Source organism: Musca autumnalis, unplaced genomic scaffold (genome assembly GCF_047663935.1).
Source record: "Musca autumnalis isolate F117 unplaced genomic scaffold, ASM4766393v1 scaffold_3, whole genome shotgun sequence".
Taxonomy (NCBI): domain Eukaryota; kingdom Metazoa; phylum Arthropoda; class Insecta; order Diptera; family Muscidae; genus Musca; species Musca autumnalis.
In genome coordinates, this window is record NW_027411866.1 from 27,980,272 (window position 1) to 27,998,483 (window position 18,212).

General features: G+C 39.6%; 1 protein-coding gene across 1 annotated transcript in view; it reads left to right on the forward strand.

The window, feature by feature from the left end:
- LOC141397838 (uncharacterized) overlaps positions 1 to 17,175 on the forward strand; it is a 29,706-nt gene extending 12,531 nt beyond the window's left edge. The window contains exons 2-3 of the mRNA XM_073974595.1: positions 8,201 to 8,321; positions 16,915 to 17,175. Of these exons, the coding sequence (XP_073830696.1) occupies positions 8,201 to 8,321; positions 16,915 to 17,029 (236 nt within the window). The 3' untranslated portion in view covers positions 17,030 to 17,175. The remainder of the gene's footprint in view (positions 1 to 8,200; positions 8,322 to 16,914) is intronic.
- Positions 17,176 to 18,212: the final 1,037 nt, after the last annotated feature.

Below are 18,212 nucleotides of genomic sequence, written 5' to 3' on the forward strand. Positions count from 1 at the left end.
AGTCAGGTCAAAACATTTTTTTTATGTTCTCAAGTCATAAAAGAAACCCGAATAAACATAAAAGAATGGACTACAGAGGTGCCATGTCAGTATAAAAGCCGGAGATATCATACCCCTTTGTCGGGCCGAAATTTTTATACCCTCCACCATAAAATATTCCGAACTAAAACGGATAATTATTTTCTTTCCTGTCCACAATTTTAGGCGGAGATATTTTTTGACCACTGATATCAAAATAAGGTGAAAAAGCACAAAAATGGGAACCTTTTATGGGGCTATATCAAAGTGTGGTGGAGAAGTTTTGTGACCACTAGAAACCTCAAATGTCGAATTGCAGATACTTAGGCCAAAAACTGTACCTAAAATCCAAAAAAAAAACGAAAATCGGGGGGCACCGTTATATGGGGGCTATACCAAAACATGGACCTATATTGACAGTTTTTGGTGGAGATGTTTTGTGACCACTGGGAACATTAAACGTCAAATTAGCTACAATCCTCAAAATACCGAACATCGGGAGGTATCATTATATGGGGACAGCTCCAAAACATAGACCTACCTTTACAGTTTTTGGAGGAGACATTTTGTGACTACTGGGGACCTCACATGTTAAATTACAGGTAGTTCGGTTGACAAATATAGCTAATATTTTAGGGGAGATGTTTTGTGCCCACTAGGAACCTCAAATGTTCAATAGCAGGTAGTTTGGTCGAAAAATGTAGTTAAAATCCTCAAAATACCGAAAACCGGGAGGTACCGTTATATGGGGGCTATACCAAAACATGGACCTATGTTTACGGTTTTTAGTGGAGATATTTTGTGACCACTGGGAACCCCAAGCGTGAAATTACAGCTAGTTCGGTCAAAAAATGTAGCTAAGATCCCCAAAAAGAACCGAAAATCGGGAGGTACCGTTATATGGGGGCTATACCAAAACATGGACCTATGTTGACGGTTTTTACTGGAGATATTTTGTGACCACTAAGAACCCCAAGCGTGAAAATACAGCTAGTTCGGTCAAAAATGTAGCTAAAATCCCCAAAATACCGAAAATCGGTAGGTACTGTTATATGGGGGCTATACCAAAAAGTGGTCCGATATAGCCCATTTTCGAACTTGACCTGCCTATCGAAAAAAGACACTCGGGTGCAAAAATATAGCGCTCTAGCTCAATTATTGCGAACGCAAGAGTGATTATAACAGACGGACATGGCTAGATCGTCTTAGAATTTTATCCTGATCAAGAATATAAAGGGAGTTTTTTAAGCCCGATAGAACTTGAAATTGTAAAAAATAACACAAAAAATTAAGTTGTAATCAAATTTTTTTTATTCGAAAGATCAATACGTGACATTAACATTTGAAAATGATTTCGGGCATATGGGCACCGCGGCTGTTCTTGACGAAGTGCATTCTGGACGTCCAATTTTTGGCCACTTTTTCGAGCACTGCTGGCCGTATGTCACGAATAACACGAACAATGCTGACCTCCAAGGCATCAATTGTTGCTGGTTTATCAGCATAAACCAGTGACTTCACGTAGCCCCACAGGAAATAATCGAGAGGTGTCAAATCGCACGACCTAGGAGGCCAATTGACATGCTGATCTCCAAGACATCAATTGTTGCTGGTTTATCAGCATAAACCAGTGACTTCACGTAGCCCCACAGGAAATAATCGAGAGGTGTCAAATCGCACGACCTTGGAGGCCAATTGACAGGCCCACTTCTCGAAATCAACTTATCGCCAAATTTTGATTTCAATAAGTCGATGGTTGCGTTCGCCGTATGGCACGTAGCGCCATCCTGTTGAAACCACATCTCCTCCGGATCAATGTCATCCATATTTTCACACAAAAAATCATTTATCATGGTGCGGTAACGATCTCCATTAACCGTAACGCGAGCTCCGGCCTCATTTTTGAAGAAATAAGGTCCGATGATGCCACCAGCGTGAAAACCGCACCATACGGTGCATTTTGCTGGATGTAATGGAGTCTGTAGGGTCTCTTGTGGATTGGTCTTACTCCATATGCGGCAATTTTGCTTATTAACAAACCCGTTAAGCCAAAAATGCGCCTCATCGCTGAACGCCATACAAATGACGAAGTCGTCTATAAGTTGCGCGAATCGACGACTGATTTTCAAAGTAAATTTGGATAATTTCGTAGCGTTGTTCAAGCGTGAGTCTATTCATGATGATTTGTCAGAGTATACTGAAACAAATAAAAAAAAAGTTTCATTAATTTTTTGTGTTACTTTTTACAATTTAAAGTTCTATCTAGCTTAAAAAACACCCTTTATATACCTTATATGGTCGCAAATGATTACGTCGATGTATTACAAACAGAAAAACAAACTCAATATACCCTCCATACTATGGTGGCGGGTAAAAAAACTGGGCAAAATTTGCATAGGTAGTACCTTTGTACCTTTGTATATATATATTCTTGATCAGCGTAAAATTCTAAGACGATTTAGCGATGTCCGTCTCTTTTGTCTGTCCGTCTGTTTTTTAATCACATGTGTTTTTATACCCTCATCCTTTAGGCTCATCGAAATAACGGTTTTAGACCCCAAGTATGTTTGGACGAAATGTGTTTCAGACAATTTGGAGTTGATTTAGCAATGTCCGTATGTCTGTCGGTCTGGCTGGCTGGTGCGCACGATAACTCTCGAAAGGATGAACCGATTCGGTTCAAATTTTGGCTTTCGTAATATTTTGTCCAAACTTAGTTTAAGTTCGAAGATGAGCTATATCGGTCCACTCCTTCCGGTACCTCCCCAACAAAAGTTCCAAAATGTTCGGAAAATTTGTGGGCCCGATAACTCTGAAAGGTAGTAACCGATTTGGTCCATACTTTGCACATCGTGAAAATTCTACCAGACTTAGATGAGGTTCTAATATGGACCCAATCGGCCCACTCCTTCGGGTACCTCCCACACAAAATTTCCGATAAGTTCAGATTAGTACCTGCTCTTGGATCGCTTTGATTTTTGTTGTAACAACTTGTATTCATTGGCCCCCATACGACGGTAAAAGTTTCATCAGGGGCAAGTCCATACTTCCTGAGAAAATACCCTGAAAGATGCAAAAAGCCCCTATGACACCGTGTGTAGTGGATGGAGCGCAAGATAACTCTCGAACGGATCTGCCGATTCGGTCCAAAATTTGACCTTCGTAAACATAGTTTACATTCAAAGATAAGCCATATCGGTCCACTCCTTCATGTACCCACAAAAGTACAAAAATGTTCGGAATGATTGTGCGCACAATAACTCTTGAAGGAAGTGACCGATGTAATCCATACTTTGCACATCTTAATATATCTTCCAGATATATTTCCGGTTCGAATATGGGCTATATTTGTCTATTCCTTCTGGTACCTCTCACACAAAAATTCGGATTAGTTCACTTTAAGACCTGCTCTCGAATCGCTTTGTTGAAGCGATTTGCATTCGCTACCTCCATTACGACGGTAAAAGTTTTTCTAGGGGCATATTTTTCAGTCCATTCTTCTTAGGGAAACAGCCCGAAAGGTGTAAAAACCCCTATGTCACCATATGTGGCGGTCGGAGAGCACGATAACTCCCGAACTGTTCTACCGATTTGGTCCAACATTTGGTCTTCGTCATATAATATCCAAACGTTATGTTTCATAGGGCAATACCGGTCCACAACTTCTGGTATTTCTCCCCAATATTTAAAAAATATCGCTAAAATGCTAGGGCGATATCACTTGAATGGGGCAACCAATTTTGGTCCAAACTTTGGATCTCCAAATATTTTGTCAACATTTAGTTTAACTTCTAAAATGGCCCATATCGGTCCTCCCTAAGGGTATCTCCCCCACAAAGGTTCAACATTTGTGTGTTAGTGCAGTAAATTCCAAATCCACATTTTTGTCGGCAAGTTCAAATATCCAAAAAGGGCCACAAAATTCTAAAGAGACCTTAAATACATTCGATCTGTCCTTAGGTTAGTGTTAAACTTCACATTGGCAAAGCCGACTGACACTTATTTACTTGTTGGTCTGAACTTAGATCAAGTTCGAAGATGGGCTATATCGGTCCACGTTTTGGTATAGCCCCATATAACGGTACCGCCCGATTTCAGATATTTTGACGTTTTTAGCCGCATTTTCAGACAAAATTAGCAATAATTTGACATTTAGGGTACCCAGTGATCAAAAAAATTCTCCAGTAAAAATGATGGACATAGGTCCACGTTTTCTTATAGCCCCCATATAACGGTACAGCCCGATTTCAGGTATTTTGACGGTTTTAGCTACATTTTCTGGCCGAATCAGCTATAATCTGGCATTTAGAGTTTCCAGTGATCAAGTAACTTCTTTACCAAAAATTGTGGGCATAGGAACGGTACAGCCCGATTTCCAGTATTTTGAAATTTTTAGCTACATGTTCTGGCCGAATTAGCTACAATTTGCCATTTGGGGTTCTTAGTGATCAAGAAACTTCTCCACAAACAAGTAAAAAAGTATCAGTCGGCTTTGCCGACAGAGATATACCCGCAGCCTGGGCAAATTGAAACACTTTTTTCACAAAAAACTTATGTATTTAGAGGGTTTCAAAATGTTGTCGTATGAACCGACAAAAATGTTGATTAGGATTAAAGTTCAAAATTTTTGCGGAAAAGGTACTTAAAGGAATGGACCGACCATGGGTGTGCCAAAGGGGGTTTTTACACCCTTCGGGCTGTTTTCTCAAGAAGTATGGACTTGCCCCTGAAATAACTTTTACCAGCGAATGTAAGTTGCTTCAACAAAAATCAAAGTGATTCAATAGCAGGTCTTAAAGTGAACTTATCCAAAATTTTGTGTGGGAGGTACGGGATGGAGTGAACAAATATAGTCCATATTCGAACCTGATCTATATCTGGTAGATATTATGAGAATGTGTAAAGTATGGACCAAATCGGTAACTTCCATCAAGAGGTATCGTGCGCACAATTTTTCCGAATATTTTTGAACTTTTGTGGGGTAGGTACCTGAAGGAGTGGACCGATATGGCTTATCTACGAACTTAAACTAAGTTTGAAAACAATATTACGAAGGCCAAATTTTGGCCGGAATCGGCATTTCTGTTCGAGAATTATCTTGCGCTTCCACCCATAAACATGGTGTCACAGGGTTTGTTTTTCAACTTTCAGGCTATTTTTCAGGAAGTATGGACTTGCGCCTGAGGAAACTTGTACCTTCGTATAGGGGACAGTGAATACAAGATGTTACAACAAAAACCAAGGCGATTCGTGAGCAGGTCCTAAACTGAACTTTTCCGAAATTTTGTGTGGGAGGTACTCGAAGGAGTTTACCGATTGAGTCCATATTGGAACCTCATCTAAGTCTGGTAGAAATTTCATAATGTGCAAAGTAATGACCAAATCGGTTACTTCCTTCAAGAGTTATCGTACGCACAAATTTTCCGAACATTTTCGAACTTTTGTGGGGGAGGTACAGGAAGGAGTGGAGCGATATAATCCATCTTTGAACTTGAACTAAGTTTGAACAAAATATTACGAAAGCCAAATTTTGGACCGAATCGGCAGATCCGTTCGAGAGTTATCTTGCGCTCCAACCACTACACACGGTGTCATAGGGTTTTTTGTAACTTTCAGGCTATTTCCTCAGGAAGTATGGACTTGCCCCTAATGAAACTTACAGCGTCGTATAGAAGACAGCGAATACAACTTGCGTAAACAAAAATCAAAGCGATTCGAGACCAGGTCCTAAACTGAGCTTTTCCGAAATTTTGTGTGGGAGGTACCCGAAGAAGTGGACCGATTGTGTCCATATTGGAACCTCATCTATGTTTGGTAGAAATTACACGATGTGCAAAGTATGGACCAAATCCGTTACTCCCTACAAGAGTTATTGTACGCACAAATTTTCCGAACATTTTCGAACTTTTGTGGGGGAGGTACAGGAAGGAGTGGAGCGATATAATCCATCTTTGAACTTGAACTAAGTTTGAACAAAATATTACGAAAGCCAAATTTTGGACCGAATCGGCAGATCCGTTCGAGAGTTATCTTGCGCTCCAACCACTACACACGGTGTCATAGGGTTTTTTGTAACTTTCAGGCTATTTCCTCAGGAAGTATGGACTTGCCCCTAATGAAACTTACAGCGTCGTATAGAAGACAGCGAATACAACTTGCGTAAACAAAAATCAAAGCGATTCGAGACCAGGTCCTAAACCGAACTTTTCCGAAATTTTGTGTGGGAGGTACCCGAAGAAGTGGACCGATTGAGTCCATATTGAAACCTCATCTAAGTTTGGTGAAAATTACACAATGTGCAAAGTATGGACCCAATCGGTTATTCCCTACAAGAGTTATCGTGCGCATAAATTTTGCGACAATTTTTGAACATTTGTGGGGGACCTACCTGAAGGAGTGGACCTATATGGCCCATCTTCGAACTTAAATCCAATCTGGACAAAATAATTCGATACCCAAAATTTGAACCGAATCGATTGATCCGTTCGAGAGTTATCGTGCGCACCAGCCAGACAGACAGACGGACAGACAGACAGACCGACAGGCAGACGGACGGACATTGCTAGATTTACTCAAAATTGTCTGAAACGGATATCGTACAGACATACTTGGGGTCTAAAACCATTATTTCAATGAGTCACATTTTTGGTCGTATCAAAGTGTAAATACCCTCTTTAGCCTAAAGGCTGAGGGTATAAAAATGATGGTCATAGTAGACCTATGTTTGGCACAGCCCCTATATAGCGGCACCGCCCGTTTTCAGTTATTATCACGTTTTTAGCAACATTTTCAGGCCGAATTAGCAATAATTTGACATTTAGGGTACCCAGTGACCAAGAAACTTTTCCACCAGAAATGTTGGACAAAGGTCCACCATTTCTTTTCGCCCCCATATAATGGTACAGTCCGATTTCATGTATTTTGACGGTTTTAGCTACATTTTCTGGCCGAATCAGCTATAATTTGGCATTTAGGGTTTCTAGTGGTCAAGTAACTTCTTCACCAAAAATTGTGGGCATAGGTACATTCGCAACAGAAAGAAAACTAATAATTCCAGTTTCGCTCAGAGTATTTCATGATGGAGGGTATAAAAAGTTAACTTAACGCTTTTTAACTTGTTTAAATTTTATTTGATTCAAATCTATTCAGATGAACCAAAAAGTTGAGCATTTTTGGTACATTTTTATTATAACAGGATATTTTGCGAAAATATGGCAACACCTCTCACAAACTATACAGTATGGACCTGTAATTCAAACACAGTTGAAGAGACCTTAACATATAAAGAGAACAATTTTTAAACCTATTCACATGAGCGGGAGTGTATACAAAAATTTTCGACCGATTTGTGGTATTTGAAGCACCAAACTTCTTATATCTGTCCAATTTTGATAGAATTTGAAATGAGTTACGGAATTTTGTCTAAAAATAAATTATATCATAAATATTATAAATGGTATGGGGTATCATAAAGTCGGCATCGCCCGACTTTGATCCTTTGCTTACTGGTTTTAATTCTTTTTGTGTTGCACCTAATTCTTAAAAAGACGCTCTTGTCGTCTTTTGCATCTTCTGAAGAAGTTTTCTTAAATACATAAATTATTTTCCTAAGTCGAACTTACATGTAGTTTTTATTTCTAATCATAGGTTTATTTCTTCTTTTTTCCTTTTCATGTTCAAATACGCCTCTAAAAACATGGAAATTGCACCAACAATAACAATAAATAATTTCTTTCAAAATTTAATCAACTTTGTTCTACATGTGGATGTGGCAACTATGCGCTCGCTGGCTTTACACCAAAAAAATATTTATCAATTTGTATACGACTAACAACAACAACTTTCTATCTTCTCATCGATATGATGATGTGTTTATTGGATTCCTAATGAAAACCAAAAAACGATGATACATTTGCTAACGTTTATGGCTAACATATCCCGGAATATGGTTAACATCATCACCACCACTTTGCCTAAAATCCAACACAAAACTAAAACTTTTCCACCAACTTGTTCAACACAAATCATCGACTATGATCCTGATTGTATGTGCAAACGCCCTGATCTACTTCGGTCTTTGCATTTCACATGAACACGGCCACATCAATTACCACACATGGACACACACCCCCACACCTATACGCCATTACTCAATATCGAACTGCAATTACTGCAACTGCAGGATGGACATCCCAGTGTTGGAAAAAACATAATTCCGGTTCAATTCAAACGCCTGATGGTGAATTTAAACGCCCTTTTGGCATTCTCTGCACATATCAATGTTTTCTGTGGTTTCATCCAGTGTAAGTTACAGCTGCATTTGGCTTTTTTATTGTTTTTCATTTTTTTTTTCTTTTTATTAGAGAAATATGATAAGCCTTTGATATCTTGTTTTGGTATTATTTTATTTTGAATTTATTTTTGTATGTGAAAAAATATTTTCCCATTTTTATTTGCTTGATTGGGCTAAAGGCATCGGATTTAATTTTTTCTTTGAGTTCTATTATCTGCTAGTGAATTGGTGTTTTCGTTTCACAAGAGTATTCCTTCGAAAATAATAAACTTTATACAATAGTGTTTAATGCTGAATCTGATATCCAGTTGGTTTTTTGTAAAGGTAACACTACAATTATGTGGGTAATCTTAAATTGGGAAAGGGACTACAAGGTAAATAATTCAACAAACAAGTAAAAAACAATTAAGAACGGCGTTAAGTTCAGCCGGGCCGAACTTGTTATACCCTCCACCACAATTTGTATTGAAGTAAAATGGAATAATTACTTTCCTTTCGTGTATGAAGAAGACTTAATACTAAATTTCAGCAATTTCGGTAAAACAATGTGAGGCACCATTCTATGGGGGCTATTTCAAAACGTCGATCTATACCGACAAATTTCTGACGGAAAGTTTTTAGGCTCAAAGAAGACTAAATACCAAATTTCCTATATTTCGGTAAGAGAATGTGGCTAAAACTTAAAAAATACCGAAAATCAAGAAGTACGCTTCTATGGGGATATAGGAAGACGTGGACCTACACTGATAATACTCTTCTGGAATATTTTATAACTCTTGGAAGACGAAATAACGAATTTCAGCCATTTCTGTTGGATATTGACGTCACAATCTTCAGTATTACGAAAATCGGGAGGTACCGTTCTATGGGGGCTATATCGAAACGTGGACCTATACAGACGAATTTTAGTCAGAAATGGGCAATATGAAAGCGTGGACCTGTACAGACATATTTCTGGCGAACAGTTTTATATCACATTGAAGACTAAATACCAAATTTCGGCCATTTTGGTGGAATATTGAAGACACAACCTTAAAAATACGAAAAATCGGGAGGTACCTTTCCATGGGGGCTATATGAAGGCGTGGACCTATACCGACAAATTTAGGGGGGAAGTTTGAGTACCCCCAACGAAGTCTAAATACCAAATTTCAGCCATTTCGGTGGAATATTGAGGCCACAACGTTCAAAAAACCGAAAATCGGGAGATACCGTTCTATGGGGGCTATATGAAGGCATGAACAGATGCAGGCAAAGTTCTGGGGGAAAGTTTTATACCACCAACGTAGACTAAGTACCAAATTTCAGCCATTTCGGTGTGATAATGAAGCTAAAACCTTCAAAATACCGAAAATCGGGAGGTACCGTTCTATGGGGGCTATATGAAGATTTGGAGCGATACCGAAAAAATTCTGGGGGGAAAGTTTTATACCCGTAAAGAAGACTACGTACCAAATTTCAGCCATTTTGGTTGGATAATGAAGCTAAAACCTTAAAAATACCGAAAATCGGGAGGTACCGTTCTATGGGGGCTATATCAAAACGTGGATCGATATATCCCATTTTCAATACCAACCATTCTGCAAGTAATAAAAACTTCTGTACCAAATTTTGACTCTCTATCTTTAAAATTGCGAGCTGTATCTTGATTTCAACAGACAGACGGACGGACGGACGGACTGAAGGACGGACGGACGGACAGACGGACATGGTCAAAAGTAAAGCAAATACTGGCAGGAGCCGTGTCCTAAAATGTCCTATATACAGATCCCTAATTAATTTTTTTAAAATAGCCTAGGTTAATCCCATTGTTGTTGTTTTAATATTTTAAGACCCCATATAACCGTACCTACCGATTTTCGAAATATTAAGAGTTTTAGCTACAATTTTTAGCCGAATTATCTGTTAAGTGACATTTAAGGTTTCCTGTGGTCACAAAACTTCTCCACCAAAAATTGTCCATTTAGGTCGATGTTTTAATATAGCCGCCATATTTTTAGCTGCCTAACTTGCTGAGATTTGACATTTGAGGTTCTTAGTGGTCACAGCACTTCAAAACCAAAAATTATTTATGTAGGTCCATATTTTGTTATAGGCCCCATATAACCTTATCTCCCGATTTTCGCAATTTTAAGAGTTTAACAACAATTTTTAGCCGAAGTAGCTGTAATGTGACACTTGAGGTTCTTCGTAGTTACGAAACTTCACCACGGCATCATTACTGCAGTAGCCGCTCGCTATATACCTGCTGGTCGAATACCCAAAATAAGACAAAATTTCCCAGTATGTGAGTGAGTATTTAATAAGTTTCCTCAACCTATCGTTAGCCACCCATATTATACCAGAAGCCTGGAATGTTAGCAAGGTGGTAACGCTACTGAAGCCTGACAAGGATGCCGGCAGAGGTGAATCGTACAGGCCGATTTCACTCCTGTCGCCAGTAGAAAATATCTTGGAGGCACTACTCTTCCCCACTATGTGAAGGTGTTTTCCAGTTGCCCAACATCAACATGGATTTCGAAAAAAGGCATAGTACTACAACAGCATTAGACATATCAGTTGAGGACTGAACTAGAAGAGGTAATGATACCGTCAAGAAGAGAAAAGACTTCTCTCCAGCCATGTTTGAGACGTTGGCTAATCAACTATATGTGCGGACTCCAGTCGTTTGTGGAATTCAGAAACAAGAAGTCCAAAACCCATAAAGTGAAACTGGGAGTTCTCCAAGGAGGGGTGATATCTCCGGAATCTCTACCTTTCTGAAATTCCACACCCTCCAAACCCTCCATATAGATCGTAATGTATGCGGATGATTGTACGATCTTTTGCGTCGGGTCCTATCGTCGATGAATATGAAAATATCCCCCGCTAAATCCACTGCCACATTGTTCACCACATGGACGGCTCCCACTGAAGACGTTGGTCGATGGTGCACTGATTCCGACAACTAACTAACCCAAAATACTGGGTGTAACGTTCGATAGCATGTTTATGTCGTCTGCGTCAGGTCCTCAAGTTGCTGGCAGGCAGAACTTGGGGTGCTGACAAAGACACCTTGTTGACCATCTACAATGCAATAGGCCGGTCTGTGGTAAGCTATGCGGCGCCAACGTGGTCTGTAGAAGTAGAAGAAGATTCAAACCTGCCAGAATACTGCCATGAGGACTGCAACAGGGTGCATCCAGTGGACCATCTTCATGAAGAGACGAAGGTTTTACCGGTGCGTTAACACAACAAGATGTTGTCGATGCAGTACCTGCTTGGGTGTTATCGCAGTGAGCATCCCTGTCACGATTTATTGGAAAGGCTTCCACCACCCAGACACGTCAAGAGAGATCTTCGCGATCTAAAGAGAGAGAAGACCTAAGGTATAAAAGAGAACCTTTTTCAGACAAGCTGGATAGCATTCACCACCATCCATCCATCGCACCAGAAGGACGCTAGCTGCCAAGGCAAACACGAATGGTTTTAGCCCAGTTAAGATCCGGACGATGCAGCCGCCTCAATTCATATTGGGCCCGAATTGTCGCCACTATATCCAACACATGCCCAGCATGTGAATTAGGACCACACGATACACTTTTTTAGCTGCCCAGTTAACCCACTCGTCTGTCTCTTGATTCCTTGTGGACGCAACCACTTCAGGTTTCAGATTTCATGAGTCTGGATACAAAGGAACCAGAAACTGAGAACTGAAATAAAACACGAACGAACGTTGCTACAACAACAACAACAACAACCACGAAATAGCGTCAACATAGGTCCATGTTTTGGTATAGCCCCCACAAGACAATACCCCCAGAATTTCGATATTTTGAGGATTTTAGCAACATCGTTTAACCGAATCAGCTGTAATTTGACATTTAAGGTTTTCAGTGATCACGAAACTTCTCCACCAAAAATCATCAACATAGGTCCATTTTTTGGTATAGCCCCCATATAACAATACCTCCAGATTTTCGGTATTTTGAGGATTTTAGCTATAATTTTCAACCGAACTAGCTGTAATTTGACCTTTGAAGTTCTCAGTGGTCACGAAACGTCTCCACCAAAAACGGTGAACATAGGTTCATGTTTTGGTATATAACGGTACCTTCCGATTTTCGATATTTTGAGAAATTTAGCTACAATTTTCAACCGAACTACCTGTAACTTGACAGTTGAAGTTCCTAGTTATCACACAACATCTCCACTAAAAACCGTCAACATAGGTCCATGTTTTGGTATAGCCCCCATTTAACGGTATCTCACGATTTTCGGTACTTTGTGGATTTTAGCTACAATTTTTGACCGAACTACCTGTAATATAACATTTGAGGTTTCCAGTAGTCATAAACACCCGTTAAAGGTAGTGAGCTAAAATGTGCCGAGCGATCACCCATAAGAACGTTAAAAACTTGTGTTTGGGCGTCGGGTTAGTAACCCTCCCCTAGACAAAGCAGCCTACAATGAAAAAACGAAAGAAAATAACCTCTAAAGTTAACGAACCCCGCAAACGTTTTAAGGACCATGATCTGCGAATCTGCACCTGGAATGTTCGCACTCTTTATAGAGAAGGTGCAGTCTTCGCATTGGCAGACGTACTTGAAAAGTACAAGGCCGATATTACTGCCATGCAGGAAATACGACGGATTGGGAAATGCGTCACAACAACACCTAACGGTGACGCACTGTATTATAGCTGCCATGACGTAAAGCATGAGTTTGGTTGCGGATTCGTAGTTAGTCGGAGACTAAAACATCTGGTATCCAGCTTCACCCCAGTGAATGAAAGACTCGCTGCCATTCGGTAAGCTGCAATCGCAACAGATAGCCACAGCATATTCCACTCAACTGGCCCAACTGCTTAATCAAAGCACTCCTCGTCCCGATAACATATCAGGACACTCCATGCAAACAGCCGCAAAATCGGTACTTGGATACCAGAGACCTCCACCAAGGAATCCATGGTATGACCAGGAGTGTCGTGCTGCTACCGAAGAGAAAAATGCGGCATATAGGGCTACTTTACAATCAGTAGCAACGCGTAGGGCACGAGAGACGTATCGGGCAAAAAGGAGAGAGGAGAAACGTCTTTTCCGCAGGAAAAAGAGAGGGATGGAAAAGCGGGAGTGTGAACAAATCGGGATGTACAGGAGACAGAATGAAGTCCGGAAGTTCTACCAAAGATTGAAACATTAAACTGATGGCTTTGGAACTGGCACATCCTCCTGTAGAGACCAACAAGATAATCTGGTAACTGATACAGATAGTGTGCTAAGGATATGGAAAGAGCATTTTTCCAAACTGTTGGTATCCAATAGTAGCGAAGTCGACGAAGATACCAAAGATCCAATCGCAGAAGATGGTATTGAATGTATACCGCCCGGTCAAGATGAGGTAAAGACAGCAATAAACCGGCTGAAGAATAATGAGGCAGCAGGAGCTAATGGCCTACCAGCCGAGCTGTTTAAAACCGAAGGCGACACGCTGATAAGGTGTATGCATCAGCTAGTTAGCTCCATCTAGCAGGAAGAACACGTACCCGACGATTGGAACCTGAGAATCCTGTGTCCAGTCCACAAGAAGGGTGATAAGACTGTATGCTCCAACTATAGGGGCATAAGTCTTCTCCCTATTGCCTATAAGACAGTGTCAGGGATATTGTGCGAACGACTGAAGCCCAAGGCCAACGAAATAATTGGACCATACCATTGACCAGATATTTACCCTGCGGCAAATCCTGGAGAAGATCCCAGAGATGCAGATCGACACCTACCACCTTTTTGTCGATTAGAAAGCAGCCTTCGACAGCCCGCTACGTTCAAAGGTATTCCAAGCAATGTCTGAATTTGGTATCCCCGCAAAGCTCATTCGGCTTTGTAAAATGACTCTGACACAAGATCTTCAGTTAAAATAGGAAAGAACCTCTCCGAAGAGTTTGTACCAAAAGAGGTTTCAGACAAGGATACAGCCATTCGTGTGATCTTTTCAACATCTTGCTAGAAAAGGTTATAGGGGAGGCAGACGTCAAAAGAAGTGAGTGGCACAATCTACACTAATAGCCACATGTTACTTGCTTATGCTGATGATATAGACATCATGGGACGATCAGTAAAAGATGTAACCGATAATTTTATGAAGGTCGAAGGAGAATCTGCTAAAGTTGGTCTGGCGGTAAACGGCGAGAAGACCAAGCTGATGGTGTCGACGCGCAATGCGTCCATTGAGATCGGACCAACTGTTGAAGTTGGTTCCTATAATTTTGAGGTAGTAAAAGACTTCGATACCTCGGCACCGCCGTAAACACAACAAACAACATCAGTTGTGAAATAAGAAGAACAGATGCTACTTTGGCTTAAGTAAGCACAAGTGGATGAAGAGATGACGAGGCGCGGTATTCCAAAAAACGAAGCACTAAACAGGGAGAATTGGAGATCTTTTCTTAGTTTGGTCTATGGAACAAATGTTCGGTAAAGGGCCAGCTAAGTAAAGTAAGTAAGAAGGGTATAAAAAGTTCAACCGATCCGAACTTAACGACTTTTTAATTGTTTAAATTAGATTGGATAATTCAGATATTTGTCGCAAAATTTTTGCACCTACAATTGTGGACAGGAAAGGAAACTAATTATTTTTTATGATGGCATAAAAAGTTCAACCGAACCGAACTTAACGACTTTTTACTTGTTTTTGTTGTTTGACACCCCTTTATGTAGGGGAGCTGTATTAGGCGTTAAAGATAAATTCCCAATTAATAACACGGTGTGGTTAGTGTCTGCATGAGGTTAAAGGGAACAATTATAAATTCTGGACTTTGGCATGCTAAAACCAATTCGCAGCCTTATGATATATAAAGCCGAAGCGTTTCGTGTGGCCACAAAGCAACAAACAAATGACATTGCTTCTGAGGAGGTTGGTAGCGAGGTATCACAGGTCCGAGGTACCACTGAACTATGTGAAACTTAAATTCGTTAATTATACCCTCCACCATATCGAGGGTATAATTAAATTTGTCATTCCGTTTGTAACACATCGAAATATTGGTCAGCATAAAATTCAATGTCGATTTGACCATGTCCGTCTGTCCGTCCGTCCGTCCGTCCGTCTGTCTGTTGAAATCAAGATACAGCTCGCAATTTTAAAGATAGAGAGTCAAAATTTGGTACAGAAGTTTTTATTACTTGCAGGATGGTTGGTATTGAAAATGGGATATATCGGTCCACGTTTTGATATAGCCCCCATAGAACGGTACCTCCCGATTTTCGGTATTTTTAAGGTTTTAGCTTCATTATCATACCAAAATGGCTGAAATTTGGTACGTAGTCTTCTTTAGGGGTATAAAACTTTCCCCCAGAATTTTTTCGGTATTGGTCCACACCTTCATATAGCCCCCATAGAACGGTACCTCCCGATTTTCGGTATTTTTAAGGTTTTAGCTTCATTATCCTACCAAAATGGCTGAAATTTGGTACGTAGTCTTCTTTAGGGGTATAAAACTTTCCCCCAGAATTTTGTCGGTATCGGTCCACACCTTCATATAGCCGCCATAGAACGGTACCTCCCGATTTTCGGTATTTTGAAGGTTTTTGCTTCATTATCCTACCAAAATGGCTGAAATTTGGTACTTAGTCTACGTTGGTGGTATAAAACTTTCCCCCAGAACTTTGTCGGTATCGGTCCATGCCTTCATATAGCCCCCATAGAACGGTACCTCCCGATTTTCAGTATTTTGAATGTTGTGACCTCAATATTCCACCGAAATGGCTGAAATGTGGTATTTAGACTTCGTTGGGGGTACTCAAACTTCCCCTTTAAATTTGTCGGTATAGGTCCACGCCTTCATATAGCCCCCATTTAAAAGTACCTCCCGATTTTTCGTATTTTGAAGGTTGTGTCTTCAACATTCCACCAAAATGGCTGAAATTTGGTATTTAGTCTTCAATGTGATATAAAACTTTTCGCCAGAAATATGTTTGTACAGGTCCACGCTTTCATATTGCCCCATTTCTGAATAAAATTCGTCGGTATAAGTCCACGTTTCGATATAGCCCCCATAGAACGGAACCTCCGGATTTTCGTAATACTGAAGATTGTGACGTCAATATCCAACCGAAATGGCTGAAATTCGTTATTTCATCTTCCAAGAGTTATAAAATATTCCAGAAGAGTATTATCAGTATAGGTCCACGTCTTCCTATATCCCCATAGAAGCTTACTTCTTGATTTTCGGTATTTTTTTAGTTTTAGCCACATTCTCTTACCGAAATATAGGAAATTTGGTATTTAGTCTTCTTTGAGTCTAAAAACTTTCCGTCAGAAATTTGTCGGTATAGATCGACGTTTTGAAATAGCCCCCATAGAATGGTGCCTCACATTGTTTTACCGAAATTGCTGAAATTTACTATTAAGTCTTCTTCATACACGAAAGGAAACTAATTATTCCATTTTACTTCAATACAACTTGTGGTGGAGGGTATAACAAGTTCGGCCCGGCCGAACTTAACGCCGTTCTTACTTGTGTTTACTTCTTTACAAAGGATTTAAAGTTTTTTTTTGCGAACTTCTTATCTATACACATTTAAATACAAATTTTTCAATTAATTCTTATTTTCTTCTTTTTTCAGATTTCCCTATTGTGAATTTATATTCGATTTACGTTTATCCCGCCATTTTACCGTTCTACCAGATTGCTATGAGGTGCATTGCAACGAAACATTTAGTTTTTTTAATAGCGGCTGATGTTCGTTCATCAGTCGCCATTTAAAAATACAAAATGTTTAATTAAAATGTGTATAAATTAAATAAACAATTTTATGTTATTATTATCTTATTTATAAGCATTTTGTTTATATATAAATATTTGTTAAATAAAAAATGAATTTTTCGAAAATTTAATTGAAATATTTTAACTTACTTTTTTGTTTTGTTTTGATGGTGGTCTTCGGGGATTGCATTTTGCATCCATGCATATATACACACACGCATGCACACAAATTCATTTAAATTTTGAAATAATTCATTTATTCAACCATTCATGCATTTATTCTAATTCTCACGTGCTAATGACCCGGTTCAGTCTGTCAGTCAGCCGACAGTCATTCATTCATTCACTTGATAATTTTTAGTTAGGCAAATGTTCGAATCCATTTAAATTTTTGAACCCGCACAAAAATGGCCTTCAGCAAACCAATGTCATTCACAAATATGCCAAACCCATATATTTTTCTTGATGAGAATGAGAATATTTTTGTGTGTTGCATTGTGTTGCGGTTATTGTTGTTGGTGGAGGTGTTATTGCTCTTTGCTGAAATGCGATTTGGAGGAAATAATGATGGGAAAGCAGAAAGCTGAAATTTTTTGCTTGCAGAGGATGAAATTAATTTATAATTTTTTATAATGAAAGTTAAGGAAATTTGAACCCCTCTATTTGTGAATTTTTTAGTCTGGAGGATGTACCTGAAACAAAGGATCTATATCCCCACAAACAAATATATCTCTAATCAGATTTACAATACACATTAGCCGCCTTCCTGGAAATAGAAGACCCCTTCAACAGAGTTTGAAACTCAGCAATAGAACAAACCCTAGATATCTTCGGAGTGGAGCCATTTATCAGTAGCTGGATAACTACCAGGCTGCAGAGTAGAGTCAATAGCCTTGAAAACTTTGGATACTTTGACCACATGTTGTGGCATAGGGACGAACCCATTGAAAACTGAGATGGTGCTATTCACTGCAAAAACCAAAAATACAATCCCTAATCTACCGTAAATACAAGATCAAGAAATACCCCTATCAGACGCCAAATATTTAGCCTATTCTAGACCAAAACTGTCAACCGTTTAGGAATGTGGAGAGAGAGACGGCCGGTCCGAACTTGTTATAGGCTCCACCACTAACTGTATTGAAGTAAAATGGAACA